Raw genomic sequence first — 21701 nt, 5'->3', positions numbered from 1 at the left:
CTAAATCAAGTTGGTATTTAACCTCCCATGCACAGCACGCCCTTTACAAATCAGGCAATTGTGGTAAGTGGAGAAACGAATAAAGCTCACTTCCATTAGCTTGACAAATTAACCTGGCAAATAATAAGGATAATGAAGTTCCACCTACGTGAATTCTTTGGAGTGTTCTCAGGGGCTCCCGGAGATGACATGGCAGTGAAAAAGAAGCAAGCAAACAGGAGCACAGTACCGGTCAAGTGAAGCCTCCAGTTAGCAAGCAGCTTCGCCGATGTGCATCTTCACTGATATAGAACAAAGACGGGTGCTAGAAGCCTGCTTTTTCAAAGCAGTAACACAGCAGCTAACAGTTTTCAATGGGTCCCTCGTACACAGCTGCATGCACATTGATGCTCCAACTCCCTGCCTTTGCAGAACCTGAACGCAAGCTTGCAGCAGCTGTGGCACACCAGAATGCATGCATGTATTTGGGAAGATACCACACGCAGCTGAATAAAGGGGTGGCTGGAAGGGGAAGTGCTTCCCACTGGGTTACAATTCCTTGGCATGCAGTTACAGTGTGCACTTGTTTCACAGAGAGTTGGAATCACTTGAATGCGTTTAGAAACAAGGAAAAGGGAAGGGAAGGATATGAATTTTTTTAATTGGAAAATATTCATATGGATCTCCCCTCAAAGTACTTTTACTTAACATGGCTCAGCTCAGATACCCCACAAACCAGATTACATACTATTCTCACTTCACGTATAAAATACTGAAAAACTTGAAGGCAATTTTTTAACACGTTAGCAGTCTTCTCTTCTGAAAACTGAATTTTCTGCATCACACATCAGAATTGTCATCAAAAATGCAGATGTGTATGCAGTTACAAAATTATAAAAGCAGCACATCGCCAAGAACCTTTGGTCGTGGTGATGCTACAGTTACACAACACCGTTTTTGTGTTTCAGAAATTGTGAGACGTCGCTCAGAATTTGGCACACGCTACTCCTTCCGGTTAGGAGCGTTCCCAGTGCTGCTGGAAACCACGACAGACAATGTGATTGCTTTCTCTCTTACTTAAAAATAACACATTTCAAAAAGCTTCTGATTACAATTTTCAAAATAGAGTGCAGATGAAAAGAAGTTATGAAACACTACTTCTCAAATCTTCCTGATTAGAGGGAAAAAATCCCAGGACTACATGGGCCTATGAAATTAGTTTATTTCGCTGGTGAAAATAACACCAAATATATTTATGAGGAAGATTAAAAGAAAAACATAATCACAAGAAAATCCTGCCAGCAGTCCGGACTTCAGTAATGAAAGAATGAATTCCACTTAGCACTGCAAACATAACAGGCATTTTTTTTTCCCCCTCCACATCAGTCTTTTAAGCATTATAGACAACCCAAGTAGTACACCTTTAAATGTTTTATTTTCTACAGAAACTGGGTATGACAGGGCTTTTGTTCCCATGAAATTTTTTCCCATTACCTAAATGGCTCTCCATTCATCTTATTCTCTATTGTTCACTCAATCTCTCTTGCTTTATTAAAACATTGGCCCCTCTACTCCTTACAGATTCAGCAAGGCTGACTCCAATCCAGAGCCAAATTCTGCTGAAGCAGGAGTTGTACGTGTACATCCAGGAGCCGTCTTATTTCTAGCTGCAATGATGTCAAAACTGTTGTGGAGTATCTGATCCCTGAAAGGGCTTTGCACTTAGTTTAAGACTAGAATACAAAAGTGAAATTTGAGGACAAAAATGGAAGCTACATAAATACATCAAAATTAAAATTTGTTGGGTGAATAAGCTAGCAACATAAAGTAACATAGGATGGAAGAGCTTAAGTGCTACATAAAAAACCCACCCAAAACAAACAATAAAAACCACAAGAGTCTCTAAAAATACATGGAAATGAAAGAGAATTATAAAGAACAGAAGTATCCCTCCTTTCTCCCCAGTCATAATTAGGATGAAAAAGCTGACAAAGACAAGGTTTCTGAAGTATCTGGAACACTACTATTGTATGGATATTACTTCATTGTCTGAATACTACTTTCAGGTGACAGCCATCATATAGAAGCCTGAAATCTAGTCAAGGAAATACATCGAAAACAAACAGCACTATCAAATTTGCAGCACACAAAATCTCATTATAAGCAAAATTCACAATAAGCAAAAAGAAAAAAAGCATTTAAAGCAGTAAAACAAAGGTAGCTTGAGGCGGAATAAGTGACCAGAACAAAAGCAATCTTTAATAAGCGGAGTTGCAAGAACACACAATATTTACTCCAAGGATGGATGATGAACTGGTTTGTCCATAAATAATCTGATATCTGCCTAGTGTCCTTCTCTAAGTATTAGATTTCCTTCAGAAATCCTTCTCTCTATTTACAGCTTTAAACTTCCATATCCATTTCCAATGTCATATATTACAAGCTTAAAATTGGGTGCCATTTCATGAGCAACTAAGGCCCACCAAAGCTTGTATTGCCATGGCAAAGGAAGCCCTGTTGTTCCCTCATTAACTGAAAATGTTAAAATGATAGGGGAAAATAATTTTCAGCCTGACATCCAGTTGACTGCGTAGCCCCTTTCTCACTAAGACATAAAGGGAAATAATGTTTTTATAGCGATTCCAGCTAAACACGTAGAGAATATTTTTCCTACAGTGCACAGAGCTTACAAGTAGATAGATCTCTGATCTACACAGTTTTAAAAAGTGTCCTGAGAATTAAACAGATACGAGAGTTTGCAGATGAGAAAACACAACGGGCAAATCAAATGCAATGTACCTATAAGGACGCTTGATCATTTTCCTTTTCCATCTGTCTTATCCTATTACAGCATGATGGAAGACTTAAGTAGTTAAACTCATTTGCCTTTCACTCAAGAATTGTCTAGAGGTGACCAAGTCTCAAGTTGTTCAATTCTCCAGAGAATATTTGTTATATGTGGGAGTCTTGGTCAATTCTTGTAACAAACAATACAAAATATCTAAAGTTACAAGGCTTGATGGAATAGGAAAGAAGTTGGTAATATATGTTAAATTCCCAAAATATTTTCAGCAAAATAACACAAAATAATGGAAAAAAAATCCAAAGCCTGAATATTTTGGAAAAAAATTTAACTCCATCTTAGCTTTATGACAATAGAATGAAGCAACTGTTCTAAAGATCTGAGACAGTCAACATGGCCTCACCAAAAGCAGATTGTGCCTGATCAACCTGGTGGCCTTCCATGATGGAGTGACAGCATCACTGGACAAAGGGAGGGCAACTGATGTCATCTACTTGGACTTGTGTGGGACCGTGTCAAAGGCCTTGCACCATACTGTTATTTCTTAGTTGGAGAGACATGGGTTCAAAGAGTGGAATATTTGGTGGAGAAGAAACTGCTTGGAAAGTTGCAGCCATGGGGTTGTGGTAAATGGCTCCATGTTCTGGTGGAGGTCAGTAACAAGTGGTGTCCCCCAGGGATCCATCTTGGATCCCACTGTCTGTGTACCCTTAGCAAGTTTGCTGACAATGCCAAAATGTGGAGTTTCTTTGAGAAGGTCCAGAGGAGGGTCACGAAGATGACCAGAGAGCTGGAGCACTTCTTCTACAAAGACAGGATAAAGGAGCTGGGCTTGTTCAGCGTGGACAAGGGAAGGGCCCAAGGAGACCTCACTGTGGTTCTCCAGTACTTGAAGGAAGCTCATAAACAGGAGGGAAATCAATTTTTTATAGGGTAGATAGTGACAGGACAAGAGGGAAGAGTTTTAAACTAAAAGAGGAGAGATTTAGATGAGGTATCAGGAGGAAATTCTTCCCTCAGAGAGTAATGAGGTGCTAGAACAGGCTGCCCAGTGAAGTTGCGGATGCCCCATCCCTGGAGGTGTCCAAGGCTGGGTTGGATGGGGTCCTGGGCAGTCTCATCTAATAGGTGCTAATCATGCCCACAGCAGAGGGGTTGGAACTAAATGATCTTTGAGGTCCATTCCAACCCAAACCATTCTGTGATTCTGTGTTTTCTGGTATGACAGAATAAAATTCGTCCTCCTTTACATCGGTGCTACATTTATTTTTTTTTTCAAATCATAATCAGTTAAATAAAGTCTAAAATAATCAAAAAACACTCAAGAAGCACCAATAGCAGAAGCACAGCCCATCTCCCATAGCATGCTTCGGAAGCTGGACGCAAACATATAAGACATATACTTACTTGAACAGGGAAGGGGGGTGATTGAAATATAAAATTCCACAATACAACAGTATATCATTATTATCTAAGTTGGTTATGGGCATAATTTGTCAATAAGAAGTTCTTCATAGTAAAAAAATACAATGAGTGTGAAAGGTTTGAGGGCAATATAATTGGAAACATCGAAGGGAATGGACTCTATGCAGTCGGTATAATTTTCTACCATAGTATCACCTGCTCTTGCTCAGAAGTGTGGGGGATGGTGTGCTGATGATTACAGCACTACTTCCTCCTTGAAAGAATGAACTGTGTCAACCACAGGCTGTAAAGAACTCCACTGTACATTACTCATGCATCTGCAAGAGTATATGAGGACTAGCGAGAAGTTGGTTTTTGACAGCTATCAAAATACAGTGTACAAAAAATGATCCCTGGGCTAGAAGAAAAAATAAAAAAATATTTTTTTTTTAATTTGAAACACTGTAGAGGAGAGTCTATTAAATAAAAAGGGTGGAGAAAACTGCAAGTTCAACAGAAGCATCTTAGATAATACAGAGCAATGACATAAGATTTGCATCTCCATTGTGACCCAATACTTTAAACTGATAGAAGAGGAAAACAAACGAGAAAAACACAGCTTGTCTCTTTACCATTCTCTTTTTCAGAAAGAGTATTTTGACAAAGCTTTTAAAATTATCAGGACTTGTTTGAGAGGGATCTCTGATGCAAAGAGCTGGAAATATATTCTGTTGTACTGTAAACAGAAGTGCTGGAAACGATTGTATGACCAGCTTCCATGAGCCTGAATGAAACTAATCCTGTTAAAGCTTATAAATACACATGACTCAGTAGCTAAAGCCACATGCATATCTGCCCTTACAAAGTTTCTGACACCTTTCATTGTCAAAAAGTGATGAGTTGCTGATTTTAAATAGCTTAAATTGCTTACTTTTCTTTCCAGAAACATAACTCAAAACATTTCACCCTAAGCCCCTTGCTTATTTTTATTTAATAAATGGGACTTTTGCAAGTTATTCTAAAACCTGTCATGTGTAGAGTTCCCACGTGGATGAAGCCTGAATTAAACTCAGCAACGTAAATTATTACCACTGTGCAGTGTTCTGCTTTTACTGCTTTAATCTTCTCCTTCCCTCCCCCCACCTCCCATTATCTACTTCATTGCTCTGCTTCACTAAAACAGGTTTACAGTATTCTCTGAACATCTACTGGTCCTGGATGCACTGGGACAGAAACAACGTTCACATTAAAAAAGAAAAAATGCCAAAACATAAATTGTATCATGTCCCTGAAAGGACAGCCCAAAGATTTCAAATCTCAGTGCAGTTATATGACTGCAGTCAATTCCAAGAATAAAGAAAAATAACAACGCATTTGCTATTTAACTTCTAATTTCTCAACTGTAAAATTGAAAATTATACACTCCTTTCTGAAATCAAAAAGTAAAAGGCATCAAATACCAAAAACAATTGCACACACAAATACTGTCTACAACGAGGTCTAATCTTGCAGGAAATTGCCAAAATCCCCAGCAGAACACTTTTTTAAGCATCCAGAACAGGGCAGCACAGGGCATAATCCAGCTCCTGAAAATGGTTCTGTGTACACTGAAATGGATGAGAGCTAGGAAGAAACTTGCAAGCTACTTCAAATGTCATACCCAATGTTTTCACCCATAAATCCATCATCTCTGACAGGAAAGCTCTTATGTAACATAACTTATTACAAAAAGAAACAGTATAGGCTTTGAGATATTTTGTTACAGTGCATATCCACACTTTGGATAGGTCAGTGCTGCAGCAGTTACAATGGAGACACCAGCCACTCCCTGCCTTTTTCAAAGATGCTTCATACAAGAAGCAGGAAAGCCTCTAACCTTCACTTTCTCAGTGTCATAGGTAATAAATAATGTATTATGCTTACATTTTAATAGAAACCCCTGAGGCTGAAATAAAAGAGACTGGAGGGTTTTGCCCTGATACTCAACTCCACAGGTACAGCCAACAGCAAAGGAGAACATCTGACCCTGTAAATAGTCTTAAGGCAAAAGGAAGAAAAGCATAATAAAAATCCACTTCTCAGGATGTTTAAGAGTACAGTCTGTTACACGAATGCAAACAAATATAGAAACAGATTCTAAAATAGTATATTTGTTGCCAAATATAAAAATCATGATCAGAGGGCTGGAGTACCTCTCCTATGAAGAAAGGTTTAGGGAACTGGGCTTGTTTAGCTTGGAGAAGGCTCAGGGGAGACCTCGTTGTGGCCTTTTAGATCTTGAAGGGAGCGTATAAACAGGAGGGGGAACGGCTGTTTACAAGGGTGGATAGTGATAGGAAGAGGGAGAATGGTATTAAACTGAGACAGGGGGGGTTTAGGTTGGATATCAGGAGGGAGTTTTTCACACGAAGGGTGGTGACATATTGGAACAGGTTGCCCAAGGAGGCTGTGGATGCCCCATCCCTGGAGGCATTCAAGACCAGGCTGGATGTGGCTCTGGGCAGCCTGGCCTGCTGGTTGGTGACCTGCACATAGCAGGGGGTTGGAACTGGATGAGCACTGTGGTCCTTTTCAACCCAGGCCATTCTGTGATTCTGTGAGATCATTCCTAATTTCTTAACATATTATTATATGCTTGTTTCACACTACTTAACAACATCAACTTCTAACTGGACATCTTTTCAGCACTGGCCTGGAAGAAATCCAAAGTCCACTCCCTCCATAATGAAAGCATTTCAAATTATTCTATGGGAACTGCTGAGTCTCAGCCTGAACCTCTGATTGACCACCTGAGGCGAGCACTGAGTCAGCCACAGGAGCACAGGTGAAGGCAATTCAGCTGTGTGCCGGAAGGGGGGGAGCCTGGCTGCACCTCTCCTAGACCTATTTAAGAGCTGGCTGCCAGTAGGGAAGGATCTCTGCTGGAGATCTGCTCTGCTGGAGTTTTGTGAGTGAGCCCAGGATAGGGGTAAGCCTTCTATTTATTCTCTGTTGTTATCATAATCTGCTTTGCTAAACTCTCTTGTTTATTTTGTAATTATAGCATCTTAATATTCACTGATCATACAATTATCTTCCTCATAAACCTCTTAAGCTCCAGGTTAAAATCAGTTAGAAGGCAAAACCATGGCACATAATAGGTATCAACTCTAGAAGCCCTGGGCTCTGGTAATTAGAAAGTCTTCCAATACTCAAATGTCTCTCCATACAGTTTGTATACAGAAAGTACTGCTTTCTCCTCAGTCTCCAAACAGTAGTGCTGTTACTTTAGGTAGTTCTTCTTTTCTGCCTACCCAGTGCTGGTCATTTTTATGAACACATTTCAGTCCAGGTAGGTCCATAAGGATAAATCAGTTGAGGCCATAGCCTATACTTGGAACTGAAAACCTAAAGAATAATCTACCCAACTACTTGAGGTTAACCTATCTTCTGTACAGCATGCAAAAGCTATACGCAGTATTTCAGTCTTATCAGCCTTCACACAATGGTACCAACACTTTCTCATCTCAGCCTTAAAACCTGTTAGGTACAGTACCATCAGAAGTATTTGCTTTCCAGGTGGCTGCATCGCATTGGTAACTTTGACACACTCCCTGGCCTTTCCTCATCCTGTGTCAACTTTCCTTTCCTCTTGCTATCTACTGAGCTATTTCAGCACGCCGCATCAACCAAAGCTAAACCAAACAGCAGATCATGTTCTGCACAAGCTCTGGAAGCAGCTTAAAACAGGAATATGTACGAAGGAACCACTAGTTAGGACTGTAGAAAGCTGTTGTAGAACTGAAACATTCCTCACTCTGTGAGGCGTGAGGAAATTCATTCTGTTCCTTATCAGCTGATGAAATGCATGTATGATGCATTGATGAAATGCCATGTATACATTCTCCAGTAGGTTTAATCTCTATTTCCTGGAATAACATCAGGCAAGACAGTACAAGCTGTTCCTGGAGCTAAAATAAGGTACATATTGTTCATTTTAAACTATACTGCTGTCATCTTATAAAAAGAACTTAAACTTGCTTCACATGACCATTTTGTTACGTCAAATAAATTTTCTTAGCACTTCCCTCTTTTTCTACTGACTACAACCTTATCCACTGGTTCAATTTGAAAATAAGTAACATTTAGGCCAATGATTAATTTCTATTTTTAAAGATCTGACACTGTGTTTATGCTCTTTCAGCCTTCCATAGCTTCTGACAGTTGATAATAAACTTGATCAGTTGGTTTGGAAACACCCCATGGGCATAGAGAAAACTCTAACTTGGTCTTTCCTGGGTATAGTATGAGATCCTACTCCTTAGTCATTGATATGGATTGTAACAACCACTGACTACAGTTGAACTTCTCAGTGAAAAAGCAAAAAAAATCCTTTGGATTCTTTCCTGGCATCTGTTTACAATTCTGTAAAGTAAAAACCTTCTATTGCCTACTATAAGCCTTCATGACTACTACTGGAAAACTGTATGCATCTATATTCATTACAAAACCAGTTACTTAGGCTGACATAAATTTTGAGGTAAGCATATAGCCAGCACCTTTCCCTTGCATGAAAATACTTGTGCTTCTGAAGTACATTAACATCTACTTTTCCAAAAAGTTACCACCTTTGTGGGGGGGAAAAAAAAGAGAGAATCCAAGAGAGAACTTATTTTGGAAGCCTCCTGATTCAGTTAACTCCCCTAATTAAAACAAACAAAAATAAGATTCACTGCTCTCATGAGTATCAGGTAATACAAAGTAGCTGCATTGCCATGGGATAGAATAAGCTTGGCTTTATCTTTGGTTTTATATTTAGCTAGGTCTGTGTTGAAAGCTGTCACATCAATGAAAAAAAGGAACTGTTATGGTAAGCTACAGATAAAGTGACATTTTACATAATCTGTGTAGCTTGTCCACTAATGTTAGCTTTATTCTTTTCCTTTTTCAGCCTTATGTAAGGATGAGATAGTAATGAACTGAAAAGTCAAAGGGGAATGCAGTTGATTGAAATTCCCATCCCTACCTTCAATTTGAAGAGACACTTAGTTGGTATAAGTCAAAGTACTTGACTTGGTATTCATAAATAAGGGCTAGTCACAAAGCCACAGTCATACCTTATTCAAAGCAAAGAGCCACAGAGTTCCTAGCCACAGCATATTGTTTGGGATGGATACGTGTATGTATACTAATTTATATCCAAACGGTTGAGCTACAGGAATTGCATCCGTCTGATGCAATAACACTGTGAAAATTTCCTAGACACAGCTAGACAGAAGCCCAGCAATTAATAGCCAACAACACATCAAAAATGTATTATTCTGGAAAAGACATTAACTAGCAGAAGACAAAGCACTTAACATCCAAAACTTAACACCAAGGGAGAGACCTGAATCAGATACAAAATCTCTGAAATCTACCTAAAACAACAGTACCCTCTGTGCTCTTCCTACAATTATGATTTCCCCAACGCAATCAGGGGCAAGAACAGGTAAATTGAATAGTCTGACATAAAATTCAGATTATCAAATGCAGAAGTGGAACAGTTCTGTGCTGGTCTCATTTGATATAAAAATTACAGTAATTCTTGTAAATATTCAAGTGAAACATGAAAGAAAACGAACAGAATTTACCTTTGAAGGTCTCAAGTTCCTTCCTGTAGGGGAAAAACAGAATACAAATAAATAAGTAAATCAGTAAATTAGAAATGTTAAGACTCATTAAAAGACTAAAAGCAAAGAATTTTATTTTCATCATCTGTAAGGGTAATAAATACTACTAAGTGTGCTTATCTAAATCAAACTGTTTCTAAGTTAGGATACCATCTATTCATTAATAAGCACAATTACACAGATGTTGCATATTTGTATCTGTCCACATAATTTCAAGTTACGTTATTACAAAAATAATCAAGACTTCTTAAGGTTTCAGATACTAAAGCATCTATTGACTAGTGAATAACAGTAAGTGCTTCATTTTCATCAATGCTATTGAAAAATCCTCTTGACAATGGCAAAGAATTTACAATTTCACTCACTCAGCTGCAACACACTCTGAAGGCAACAGAAATATTCCCCTCAGAGGACAGAATTTTAAATACACAGAGCGACAGAAAACAGACAATACTCCAGTACCGGACAACTAAGAAATCAAGTCAAAAGCAGATGCATCTTTTTTTCCTTCACACCAGGCCACATTCCACTTTCAGTAATGAGGCAATCCTGAATGCAAAGCAGATAATAGAAGTATTTTTTCTGTTTTCAGGAAATAGCACTTGCAGATAGATCATTATGCTACAAAGTAGTGATTTATTAAGAATTGAGGAACTAAAGAAAAAACCAAGTAATAGCTTAAGTAAGGCAGAGCGCTGGCCTTTTCCTTAGGAAATGTTCACTCAATAATGAACGTCTTTTCAGCCTGTGCCTTCAAGTCTTAAGTCTCATGCATGTAATAAGCCCAGCTAAATTCCAGATTTGGAATGCAAAAGTGATTTTAAGTAAAAGTTCAAAAAAGACTGAACTAACAGCTCTCCAGATAAACACTTCTCACTATTCATAGATGAAAACATATGCTTCAGTCGTTACAGAGTCACATACGATGCAGGACTCTTTCATAATACATATGCTGTACTATAATAATTCCTTCTCCTCCCTAACAGATGAAGTTCTTGAGTATTTATTCCTGCTGAGAGAACAGACAAAACCTTTAAAACCAAAGCTATTTTCTAAGCAGCACAAAGCAGTCCAAAAGCAGCCAGAGAATGCATTTACCTCCACATTTCCAGTGAACGTGCCAATTTTGTCACCAAGAACCAAACATCAGTTTCTGTGTGCTTTGGCAGGAAAAAAGCTACTGCATAAGTTACAGTAGTGAAGCCTATTAATTCTGACTTCCTGTGATGTTTATTTCCCTTCCTGTCTCCATCCTCTTCTCAATTCAGATATTCACTTTTTTAACAGAAAAAAAACTAGCTTACAACACATATGATTTGTGGATTCAAATTCCAGTTATTTTTTCCCATCCTATGTGCCCTAAGCATAATTAAAAAACTCTTAAGCATTCTCTCAAGCTACACTCCTTATGTTTAAATAATTGCATAAAAATATCAATTGCAGGAAATGCACATTTTCCACAGTCAGAAACAAAACTATACTGAGGAAACATCTTGTGAATGTAAGAGGAAAAGACCTACATCAGTTGGTCCTGAAACCAAGAGCTCTCATACCACTTATCTCCAAAAGGGAACACAGCATAACAACTGTCATTATGTGCAAATATAGTACCAAACGGGACAGCAAAAGTGTAACCAACTGACTGTGATATTCAGGGCTTTTATCTCAGAACCCAGAATCTTCCCTCTAGAAATCCATCAAAATGTTTTAGGGTTGATCCATTAAGGCAGTAACGTTACATCCATCTATATAATTTACACTAATTAAGAAAGCTAGAAATGAACTTGAAATTAATTACTGTTAGTATGCAGTAAGAGTAAAGATTATGAATTTAAGGACCAGTATTTCCTAGTATCTTTGCAGCAAGTCAGATCCAGACTGATGATTTTTTATGGAGTTCTAAACATAATTACAGGAAGTATATATTACAAAGAGCTCCTTTTCTCCTTTGCAAGTAAATAATTTAATTTTTATTCATAAATTGTCAGAAGCTAAAAAAAAAAAAGAAAAAAGTAAAAAGGTGCATCTCTAAGAATGCAGACAAAAATAATCCACAGAAATACATTGAAGCTGTATTAAAAAGGAAACTATGTATTTGGAATACATAGACACTCTAATAAAAAATTAGCTAATTTGGGCAATTAATACTAAAAAGATTAATCTGTAGGAAAAAAAAAACCAAAACAAACAAAAAAAAAACAACACTGCAGACCTGGATGAGTAGCTAGGATTGTTACCTCTTTTTTTCAGGTCTTACCATATTAAACTACTAGTCATGATACCATATATTAGTTTTTTATACTTGTTTTTATTTTACTTTAAATCATTTGTTCTTTGAGATAATATTTTACATTAGGTTTACACAACAGAGTTCAGTCTTTGAAGGACAGCTTACTAACAACATTATAATAGGAAATAAAACTGCCATATATTTGCCTGGTTAGTCAATTTAAAGCTTTCTAAAGAAAAACACTGCTGGATTTCATATACTTTTTGGCCAAGAAGACAAAACACGGGAGATGGTTAAGATACTTTTTTTCACTATCATTAGGAAGAAAACCTATTTTACCCCTAGCCTCCCTACATGTGCAGTTTTAAGAGGCAAACAGGATGGATAATTCAGCATCTATCCAGGATTAAAGAACCTTCCAGGCTATATCTGACTACTAATCAATCAATCCCACTATTTGGATTTTGACTATACATTTCTTCTATTTCAGCTATCAAACATTGGGTTAATGACATCAACTCTGTCTAGCTACACAAATGAAAATGCGGTGAGTTTGCCAATGAACTAAATGAAGTTGGGAGGAGAAGCAACACCAGAAGGCTGTGCTGCCATTCAGTGAGATGTGGGCAGACCGGAGAGTTGGGCAAGAGAGAAACCTGATGAGTTTCAACAAACGTAAGTAAAGGCACTTGTACCTGGGGAGGGATAACCTTGTACATCAGTAGAGGTTAAGGGCTAACCTGCTGGAAAAGAGCTCTGAAAAGGATCTAGAAGTCCTGGTGGATAATAGGTTGGTCATGAGCCAGCAATGTGTCCTGGTGGCCAAGAAGGCCAGTGGTATCCTTGGGTGCATTAAAAAGAGCATGGCTATCAGGTTGAGAGAGGCAATCCTCCTCCTCTACTCGGCCCTGGGGAGGCAACATCTCGAGTACTGTGTCCAGTTCTGGGCTCCCTCATTCAAGAAGGACAGGAATCTCCTAGAAAGACTCCAGCAGGGGGTGGCAAGGATAATCAGGGACCTGAAGTACTTCCCATCAAGAAAAGACTAGGACACCGGCTTCACTAGGACACCTCTTCAGTCTGTTAAAGAAAAGGTTGAGAGGGGATCTCATAACTGTTTATAAGTATCTGAAATGTGAGAGACAAGTGGATGGGGCCAGGCTCTTTTCAGTGCTGTGCAGTGATTGAACAAGTGGCAATAGCAAAAACTGGAACACAGAGAGTTCCATACAAACATGAGGAGCGATTTCTTTCCTGTGAATGACAAAGCATTGAAACAGGCTGCTCAGAGAGGTTGAGGAGTCTTCTCTGAAGTTATTCAAGATCCACCAGGACACTTTCCTGTGTGACCTGCTGTAAGGAACCTCTTTTAGCAAGGGAGTTGTTCTTGATGGTCTCCATAGGTCCTTTCTAGACCCTGCAGTTCTGTGATTCTGTCATTCTTTACTTTTTTACAGTTAACGGTAAGCTTTCATTAAGAAGTAACTTCTGTAAGTAACAGTTAGACTATAATATAATGTAAATACCTCTTCTTTTACTGAAAAATGATATACACACAGAAGGAGAGTATAATGAAGGTAAATAATAAGAGTATACAGACACAGAGGCACTAGAAAAGTAATGTTCTGTTCACAGAGCAACTTATAAAGTCGAGTTTCTTTCCTGAGAGACAGAAACTATTTAGGCTCTATCTGTACACTAGAGTTACTAAGAACTAGCCACACATGGGCAGTAATTTTCATTTCTCCCTTTCTACTTGCTAGCTTTCATAAATAGGTGGAGGTTTAATTATTCTGTGAAATTCTACACCCCTCAGATTCATTTGAAAATGACCAAGAGAATGACAGAAGCAAGAAAAGTCCAATAGAGAAAGTTCAGCTGCATAAGATTGTTTTTGTACTTCAAGATAATACTTAGTTGAGGAGAGATTATATACTCAGGTAAAGTTTAATGCCAGATTCTTGGCCTCTTCTGAGCATAATGGACATAGACAAATTTGAAGACAAATCCTTCCATGCACTGTGCCTGATGAGGAGCATGGTAGGAGGAGGAAGAGGGTGAAGGCAAATAAATGCCATAAACAAATGTTTGCTGAAAGCTTCCAACTTCACAAACCAGAAAGATACAGAGAATACATAAAGTCTATAAATTTAAAATTCAGGGTATGCAGACACCATATCATTCTGCCAAAACCAAGTGCTCTGATCTCCCAGGTGATGCACTGCTTTAGCTTATCACATGGGAAGCATTATGGGGCCTAACAAAGTCAAAGACACAGAAGTCTTCTTTTAGGCAACACAGTTTCATATGGTAGGGTACTACCCATTCCGACCTCTCTCTTCCAAACTTGTTAAAATAACTTAGGTAAACACAGTGCTTTACAGTGATACTGCAGGAGTTACAGATAATACTTGAAAGAAGCACATAAGAAAACCTACTGTATTACTTTTCTCTTTCTTTGTTTAATGCTAGTGGGTAGATAACCACTAAGATGGAACTTTTCGCAAAAGCAGACTAATCTGATTTGTCTAAGGAAGTTTATGGATTTATGTTTTGGATGTTTATGTCAATTAAGCCTTAACATAAGCTTTTTTTTTTTTTTTTAATCAACTGCAACTATTCTTACAGCCCCTTATGCTCCCAAAGCAATTAGAAAGAGGGATAAAAACAACAAAAGACTACACTGAAAAAATAAACTTCACTGTAGTAACTGATCAGGACATTTTATCGCATAGTCATCTCTAATCCATACAATGCCATTGCTGTAAATTTCATACACTTTTGAATGAGAATCAAACCCTCTGCAAGACCATAAAAACGGTATGTCATCAGCATGGAAACACCTCAGTCTATCAAGATCCTCAACTACTTTGCTAATTTCCAAAGCAGAGGATTATATATTGTTTGGTAACAAAGAAACCTTTAAAATCAAAAAAGCAAGTTCAGTCATAAATGTACCCAAGAGCATATTTTCATGTCAGGTAAAGCAGTTCTTCAAATGTGACAAGAAATGAAAAAAGTCTTACTGAAGCTTTTGATATATTCATTTGTTGAATACATCCAAACAAGAAGAGACTCAAGATTTCAGATTTCTTCAATCGTTTTCCTTTTATGCCTGTTCTCAAATCAAATACTGAAAACAAAGGTTTCTTGAATAGCAAGTGCTAACAATTAAGATTCTAACAATTATATTTCAAGTCAAATGACACAGCAAAATGTATTCACTTTATTTCTAGTACCAAGGGACAGTTTCTATTTAAAACATGTTCCTACAAGATGTTACTGTTAGTCATCTCCTTTTAACTGATAAAATAACCAGGAGGTGCTATTTTTTGAGAAAACTGATCTCTGTGAAATGACTACAATTGGTATTAAGAGCTTCATAGCTTCAAGGCGATCATTCTAGCTGACACCACAAGCATGGATTTTGGTGCATGTAAAAACTAGTGCAAAAGTGAGCTTCTAACACTGCTTCCTCAATAATGCAGTGAACTGTTTCGAGAATGCAAGAAATGCCATAGGAGACTGGAGCAACACAAGTCTTCTGCAATCAGAAATGGTACATTCTCAGCAGGAGGGCAAAGGGACGAGGAATAGGATCATGCTTGAGGAAAGAACAGGATACTAATGGCATGGTTTAATGCTAACATATATGCGAACAACTGCAGCAATTCTAACTAGAGAAAAGGTGGAACCTGGTTTCTATACTACAACACTGGTACCCTGATCAATGAATACATGAAAAAGTACTTAAAATCCAGGGATAAGTCCACAGAAAAACAAGCAATTCCCCCACCATCCAGCTGCATTCTTTAAAATACGTTGTGGAAACCACCTTGGACTGATGAATCTACCTTTAAATTAGTACTCATTGCAATGACTAAAGCAAAAAAATCGATCTGTTTGAACAGAAATAAAGTGCTCTACTTAATAGGGAGACCTATTTCTGAAAGTCAGTTCCCATAGTTACCATAAGCTGCATTTCAAAGGTTCAATGTTGACCTAAAGCGCTTTCTTCTAAATCTTTCATATAGGAAGATTTTTTCAAAAGACTTGAAATACACGAGCTCCTAGCTTAATCTCTGAAATAACTTCACAGTAAAATTACTTCTAGTTATATCCTTAAATTAACCACAATTTCCAGAGCTTGTGTTCACGGTTTTCATCCCCACATGGTCAACATACAAGAAACACCTTTTTACACAGAACTAATCACTCCCTGAGAATAACTTTATGTTAAAAAGAGACCATAGGCTCCTGAATCCCCACTTGATTCTTTCAGTATTTGGTATCCCAGTAAAAACCCCAAGCAGTATATAGAGGAACAGAAAATCAGAGTTGGAAGCATAGATAACAAATGACACTCACATTAAGTTAACTGGCCGTTCGTTCTTCAAGTACCTACACTGCCAAGTGTCCTTCTAGTAATGAGCTGGCAGTTAATTTCTTACCTAAACAAATACTATGGTAATGATCAACCAGAAATTACCTGCATTTTTCCTGTTTTGTCTAGATCTGGCCAAAGGTAATCAGCTTACAATTATGTTAAGTAGCTTGCTTAGCATTCTATTTATAAAACTGATTAGATGCTAAGCACTGTAGGCAACAGCTTAATGCTTTATTTTGATTAAAGGAGCAGAGGTTGGAGGATGGATACAGGAAGGAAGGGAGAGTAGGACTCAGGTGAGAGGGAAGACAAGACTCAAGACAACTTCTGAAAAGTTACTGTATTTTGGGGAGCGTATATCTATTGCTTTATGCACATCTTAGATTTACTTGTTAGTTGGTTAAATAGCACATACTTAGATTTTTGAAAATATTACTACTAAATATTCAGTTATTTAAATAAGTCAGAAGACGTTCAGACATACTGACTAGTATCAGCCTTCCTGGAGGGAACGGAAATAATGTTGCCCAGGCTTAAGAAAGAGTAAATCCAAGCTGCAGGAAAATCACAAGACCACTGATGAGACTCTGAGGTTCAGCTACCTGAATAGGAGTGAAAAGATGAAGGACTGTGGCTTGAGAATCTGCTGGATGTGACAGACAGCACCATGAGGTGTGACTGGATTTCACAAGTAGCTAAAGGGGACTTGTAGAAAAAATAGCCAAACTTCACAGATAACTGAAGGCAATGGGGAGTTTCTGGGACACAGAACTTCAGTGTGAGCAATACAAAAGGTAACTCCACATCTCTAACATCACAAACCTACATAGATAGTAGCAGCAGAAATCTGAGCAGAGATGTAGCAAGATCAAGATCAGTGGAGAAAATGTTATTAGGACTGACCAACTGACAGAACCCTAACCTTGATGAGTACATTCTAATCAGGACCACAAACCAAACCAGTTGTTCTGACCATACTACACAAGTCAAACTTTCTTCCACAATAACAAGAACTGGGGAGGCTGCCACGTTGCTTCCCCTGTCTAACAGGAGAACAGGCTGCTCAGATCAAGCAACCCAGATATTCCTATGTCAAAGCCTGCAACTGCATCTACCCACACAGGTCCATCTTTGACACATGGCTCCAATTTCACTCCTCATTTCCTTATCTATGTCACAAAATTAATACTACTTTTCTTTTCACTTTCTTTAATGATTCTTTTTGTCACTTTCAGTGACAAAGCCAAGAAAGTAAATTTATAAGCTGCTAACATTTACCTCTTGCTATGGTATCTCTTACAGAAACATGAACTATAAGCATAAGAGGTTCTGTGGTTGACCTTTCACACATGCTTTTCAAGTTGGACTTGAATTCTCAGTAGTAATGCCATGTCTCTATGAATGGGAATGACAGATGAGTAGTAACTATTGCATGGAGTGAAAAATATTTCTAGGATATGATAGAACTGAAAGGACGCCAGAGGAAAAATAAGTCACAAACTTCAAAGGTTATAATGAAGAAAAAAATATAAAAATCAGGGCAATGATTTAAAACAATCAACAATTCATCAGAGCTCATAATAGCTCACAATATCCCTTACTCTGACTGTTTTCGGAGGATAATACGCACAACTTCATCATAACAACAATGTAGCAATAGTTTTCCAAATACACACTCTCAGTTCATCACCACTGAGTTTTGCTCTAACACTTGGATTTATTACAAACTTGAAACTTCTTATCAAAGAGTATAGTTTCTTTAGAAGATGAAACAAAAAGGGATTGTACCGTATACAAAAAGAAAAAAGAAAAAAACAAACAAAAAAAATCACAGGAGGGTTATACTTTATGTTATACTATATTTATAGCAATTGCTTTATTTACCTTTTTGTTTTCTTGTAATTTTCCAGCTGTAACGTCTGCACACATTTGTATCTTTCGAATTCACACTGTTCACATAGGTCCTCAAGACACAACAGCTGAGTCTCCATTTCTTCAAAGTTTGCCTCTAGACGGGCTATACGAAATATTTATATGAGCACCAAACTGTATCAATAGATGTACAACCCACCCAAGCACAAATGGGAATTCATAGAGGTTAGGCTGTAATAATTACACATGCATAACTGGCTCAGAAAGATAAACACATCTCACATCACGTAGTAAAGATGACAATGGCGCCATTTTAAGTGAGATCTAGCAGCGGTTCTCTTTGCAGTAAGATGCTGAATCACTTGCTATATCTGCCCCAGCACATCACAGACCTGTGGTCTGTACTTGGTGAAAAGAAGCAGCCAGAATCTGTAGCTTGATTTTGCTAGTCAAGCACACTGTCACTTTACCCCTTTCTGTATCATACCAGTCTGACAAATGAAGATGTACTGAACAAGACCAGTACCAACCTTAAATATTCAACTCAAGTAAAACATAATGTGAGAATTTTAACTCTAACATGACCTTGTGATAACCTAAAACCACAGGCTCTAAAAAGTAAGCAATAAAGATAGATTGATGGGCAAACCTCTATCCCGCATACGCTTAGAAAACATTTTTTTAAATTTAGACTCTGGACACTATGGATAAAGAGATCATGCCTATGAAAAGCCCTGAGAAATCTTATCTCATAGCTCACCCTGTTCTGAGCAGAAGTTTAGATCTCCTTAAGTACCCTCTGAACAGAATTATCCTGAAACTTACATCAAAAATCTCTCCTTTTATGGCTGACTAAATTCTGAGTTCCATGTCCCTCATTGGGATCCCAAAGTGGAAAAACTAATTTTCCAAAACTTTAATGAACTCATCACTCCAGGATGGAGCTCTGTGAATGCAAGATTATTATCCACACTTCTGCCGTGATTTCTCCCATACCAGAGGGAAAAAGGATAAATTACATTTACATGTTTATAAACAAACTAGCAAGCAAAGAGTAGATCACAGAATCATACAATTGATTTTGAGCTGGAAGGACCCTTTAAAGGCCATCTTGCAATGAACATCTACATGAACATCTACAGCTCATCAGGTTGCTTAGAGCCCCCTCCAGCCCGACACTGCGGGTCTCCAGGGACGGGGCATCCAACACTCCTCTGGGGCAACCTGTTCCACTGCTTCACTACCCTTACTGTTTGTTTGTTCCCTAATATTCTAACTAAATCTCCACTCTTTTAGTTTGAAACCATTTCCCAATATCCTGCCACAAGAGAATTTCCTAAAGATGGAATTTTGCAGTTCAGAGTTAGATGCACAAACCTGCAACTTGATTGTCAATGCAAAGAACTATGCAGATGATGGAATGAAATAGCAGAAAACCTAAAGCAATCTTAATTTTGGCAAATGGCTGTGCTCCTCCTGAAGACATTTCTGTCAAATCCCCAAATAATCTTTGGACTGTGCTGCTTGGAGCCTATTTTGGAACATACAAAACTTCAACTTGCTTGTCTGTGACAATTAGATATCGCTATAACAGCAATCTTCCTAGAGCAGCAGAGTTAAAAGACTCCATAAACAAATTCACAAGCATGCATATTCATATGTGCAGCTCCAGTTACTTTCAAAGACTTTTTTTTATTGCTGACAAGAAAGTAAGGTAATGCCCCATGGCAGTCAGAAAAGGAAAAATGATTCATGTGATCAGCGAACATCATTTGAAAGAAAGCTACAGACAATTCATGTGGAAACAACTCTGAGGAAAAAAATGTTCCAGTTAGACAGATGATGATGTGGAACATGTATTCTTTATCACACTCAACATCCTCACTCAAAAAATCCAGCATTTATTCAAAGCATAATACCAGACAACCTTAATTACAATTGGTTGTCCCTTTTGCTTAAAATATGGACCTTTCTAAGTGCATTAAAAAACAAATGTTTAAATCATGCTAACTTAATACTAAAAGACAACTACAGACAACAGGAAAATATAACGATGAAAAGTGCATTCCAGAGGCCAATTGATTCCTAGCATTAGCATTTGAGCAGCCTCTAGTGGGAACAGCAGAAATTAGAGTGCACCTGAATAACGGGAACACCTTCAGAACTCTCCAGAACACAACAATGTTGCTTTGCTGCAACAAGGATTACAGATCTTTTCTTTCTGAAAGGAAAGGCAACTTACTTGCTTTTCACAAGCAATGTTGCCAAAGCAATTGCATTGCACTAGCCGTGTTTGTGAACTAACATCTCTCCTTCCCAAATGAGAATACAAGTATTGTGCACTAAAAAGAAGTTTCAATCAAAGCTGTGCATTCAATTTAATCTAACAAAATTTAAGCCATGAAGGTTTGATCAGTTCTCATCTATATGCACAGATGAATAAGCTCATACTTTTAAGAAGGTATTTAGCAAAAATACCAAATTTAAAAACTCCCTGCTTCCTGTTTATTGCTCACAGTGGCAACCAGAATGAGCCTGCCCCAGAAAGCAGGCTAATCTGCTAAAGAATACTTGCATGACTACTATGTTTTTCCTGCTCAAAATTTCAACTAAAAAAGCTGAAATCAGTATATACCAAGATAGGCTCCAAGCAGAACAGACAAAACACCATCTTTTTACATGGGGCTGCAATTTAAACAGAAACAAGAAAACAGAAATTAAGCTTAAATAAGCTTATATAGACAGATCAGAGCCATGACATTTTAAAACTCAGAACACCACAGGTACAGAAACCCTCTGTATGCAGGACATTTCGCTCCAAGGATTTCTACTCGCCTTTTGACAGGCAGCTCATACTTCAAGAAATGCCACAGCTGATCATTAGGCACCAATCACCATCACACCCTGAAACAGTGCTATGCAGGAGAAAAAAACACTCACTGGACTCTTAAATTAAGAATTTTCCTATATGCCAATATACTACACTTGGTAGAAATACAGTGTTTTGTGAGATACGTGAAAAACTAGACTTGTACTTTAGGTCACATCTGTCCAACTGCTTTAGTTTGGTCTGTATTTCTCATGCAACCACATGTGCAATAGTGTTATTACAAGTTCACCTAGTTCTAACTTCCTAAAAAAGAATCTTCCGATCAAACATTAACATACATGAGATCAAATTATCTGTCATCAATTTACACAGTCTTCTTCGCTTAACAGCCTATAACTTGTTAGGATATTTACCTGGATCTCAACAGCAAAAGAAAAAATTAAATCTCAAAGATTAGGAAGCAGCAGCTTTTATCTCTGTGACTATGTATCATTCTTTATTCTCTTCCCATTCTTGCCAGTCTAAATATTCTCAACTTTCATTTG

The 21701-nt window shown here is 37.9% G+C and overlaps 1 protein-coding gene and 1 long non-coding RNA gene across 3 annotated transcripts in view; one reads left to right on the top strand and one right to left on the bottom strand.

Annotated features, from left to right (window-relative positions):
• The window catches only part of DTNBP1 (dystrobrevin binding protein 1), a 62239-nt gene that overhangs the window by 30127 nt on the left and 10411 nt on the right, over window positions 1-21701 (bottom strand). For both annotated transcript variants that reach the window (XM_048940167.1, XM_048940168.1), the window contains exons 6-7: window positions 18339-18471; window positions 9799-9821 (exon numbers count right to left, since the gene is read on the bottom strand). In XM_048940167.1, coding sequence (XP_048796124.1) covers window positions 9799-9821; window positions 18339-18471 — 156 coding nt within the window. The remainder of the gene's footprint in view (window positions 1-9798; window positions 9822-18338; window positions 18472-21701) is intronic.
• Window positions 150-21701, top strand: part of LOC125691160 (uncharacterized) — a 125415-nt gene continuing 103863 nt past the window's right edge. The window contains exon 1 of the long non-coding RNA XR_007375944.1: window positions 150-7154. This is a non-coding gene — a long non-coding RNA (uncharacterized LOC125691160). The remainder of the gene's footprint in view (window positions 7155-21701) is intronic.

This window comes from Lagopus muta, chromosome 3, assembly GCF_023343835.1.
Source record: "Lagopus muta isolate bLagMut1 chromosome 3, bLagMut1 primary, whole genome shotgun sequence".
NCBI classification, from domain to species: domain Eukaryota; kingdom Metazoa; phylum Chordata; class Aves; order Galliformes; family Phasianidae; genus Lagopus; species Lagopus muta.
Note: the sequence above shows the minus strand (reverse complement) of the source record. Positions and strands in the feature narration are given on the sequence as shown.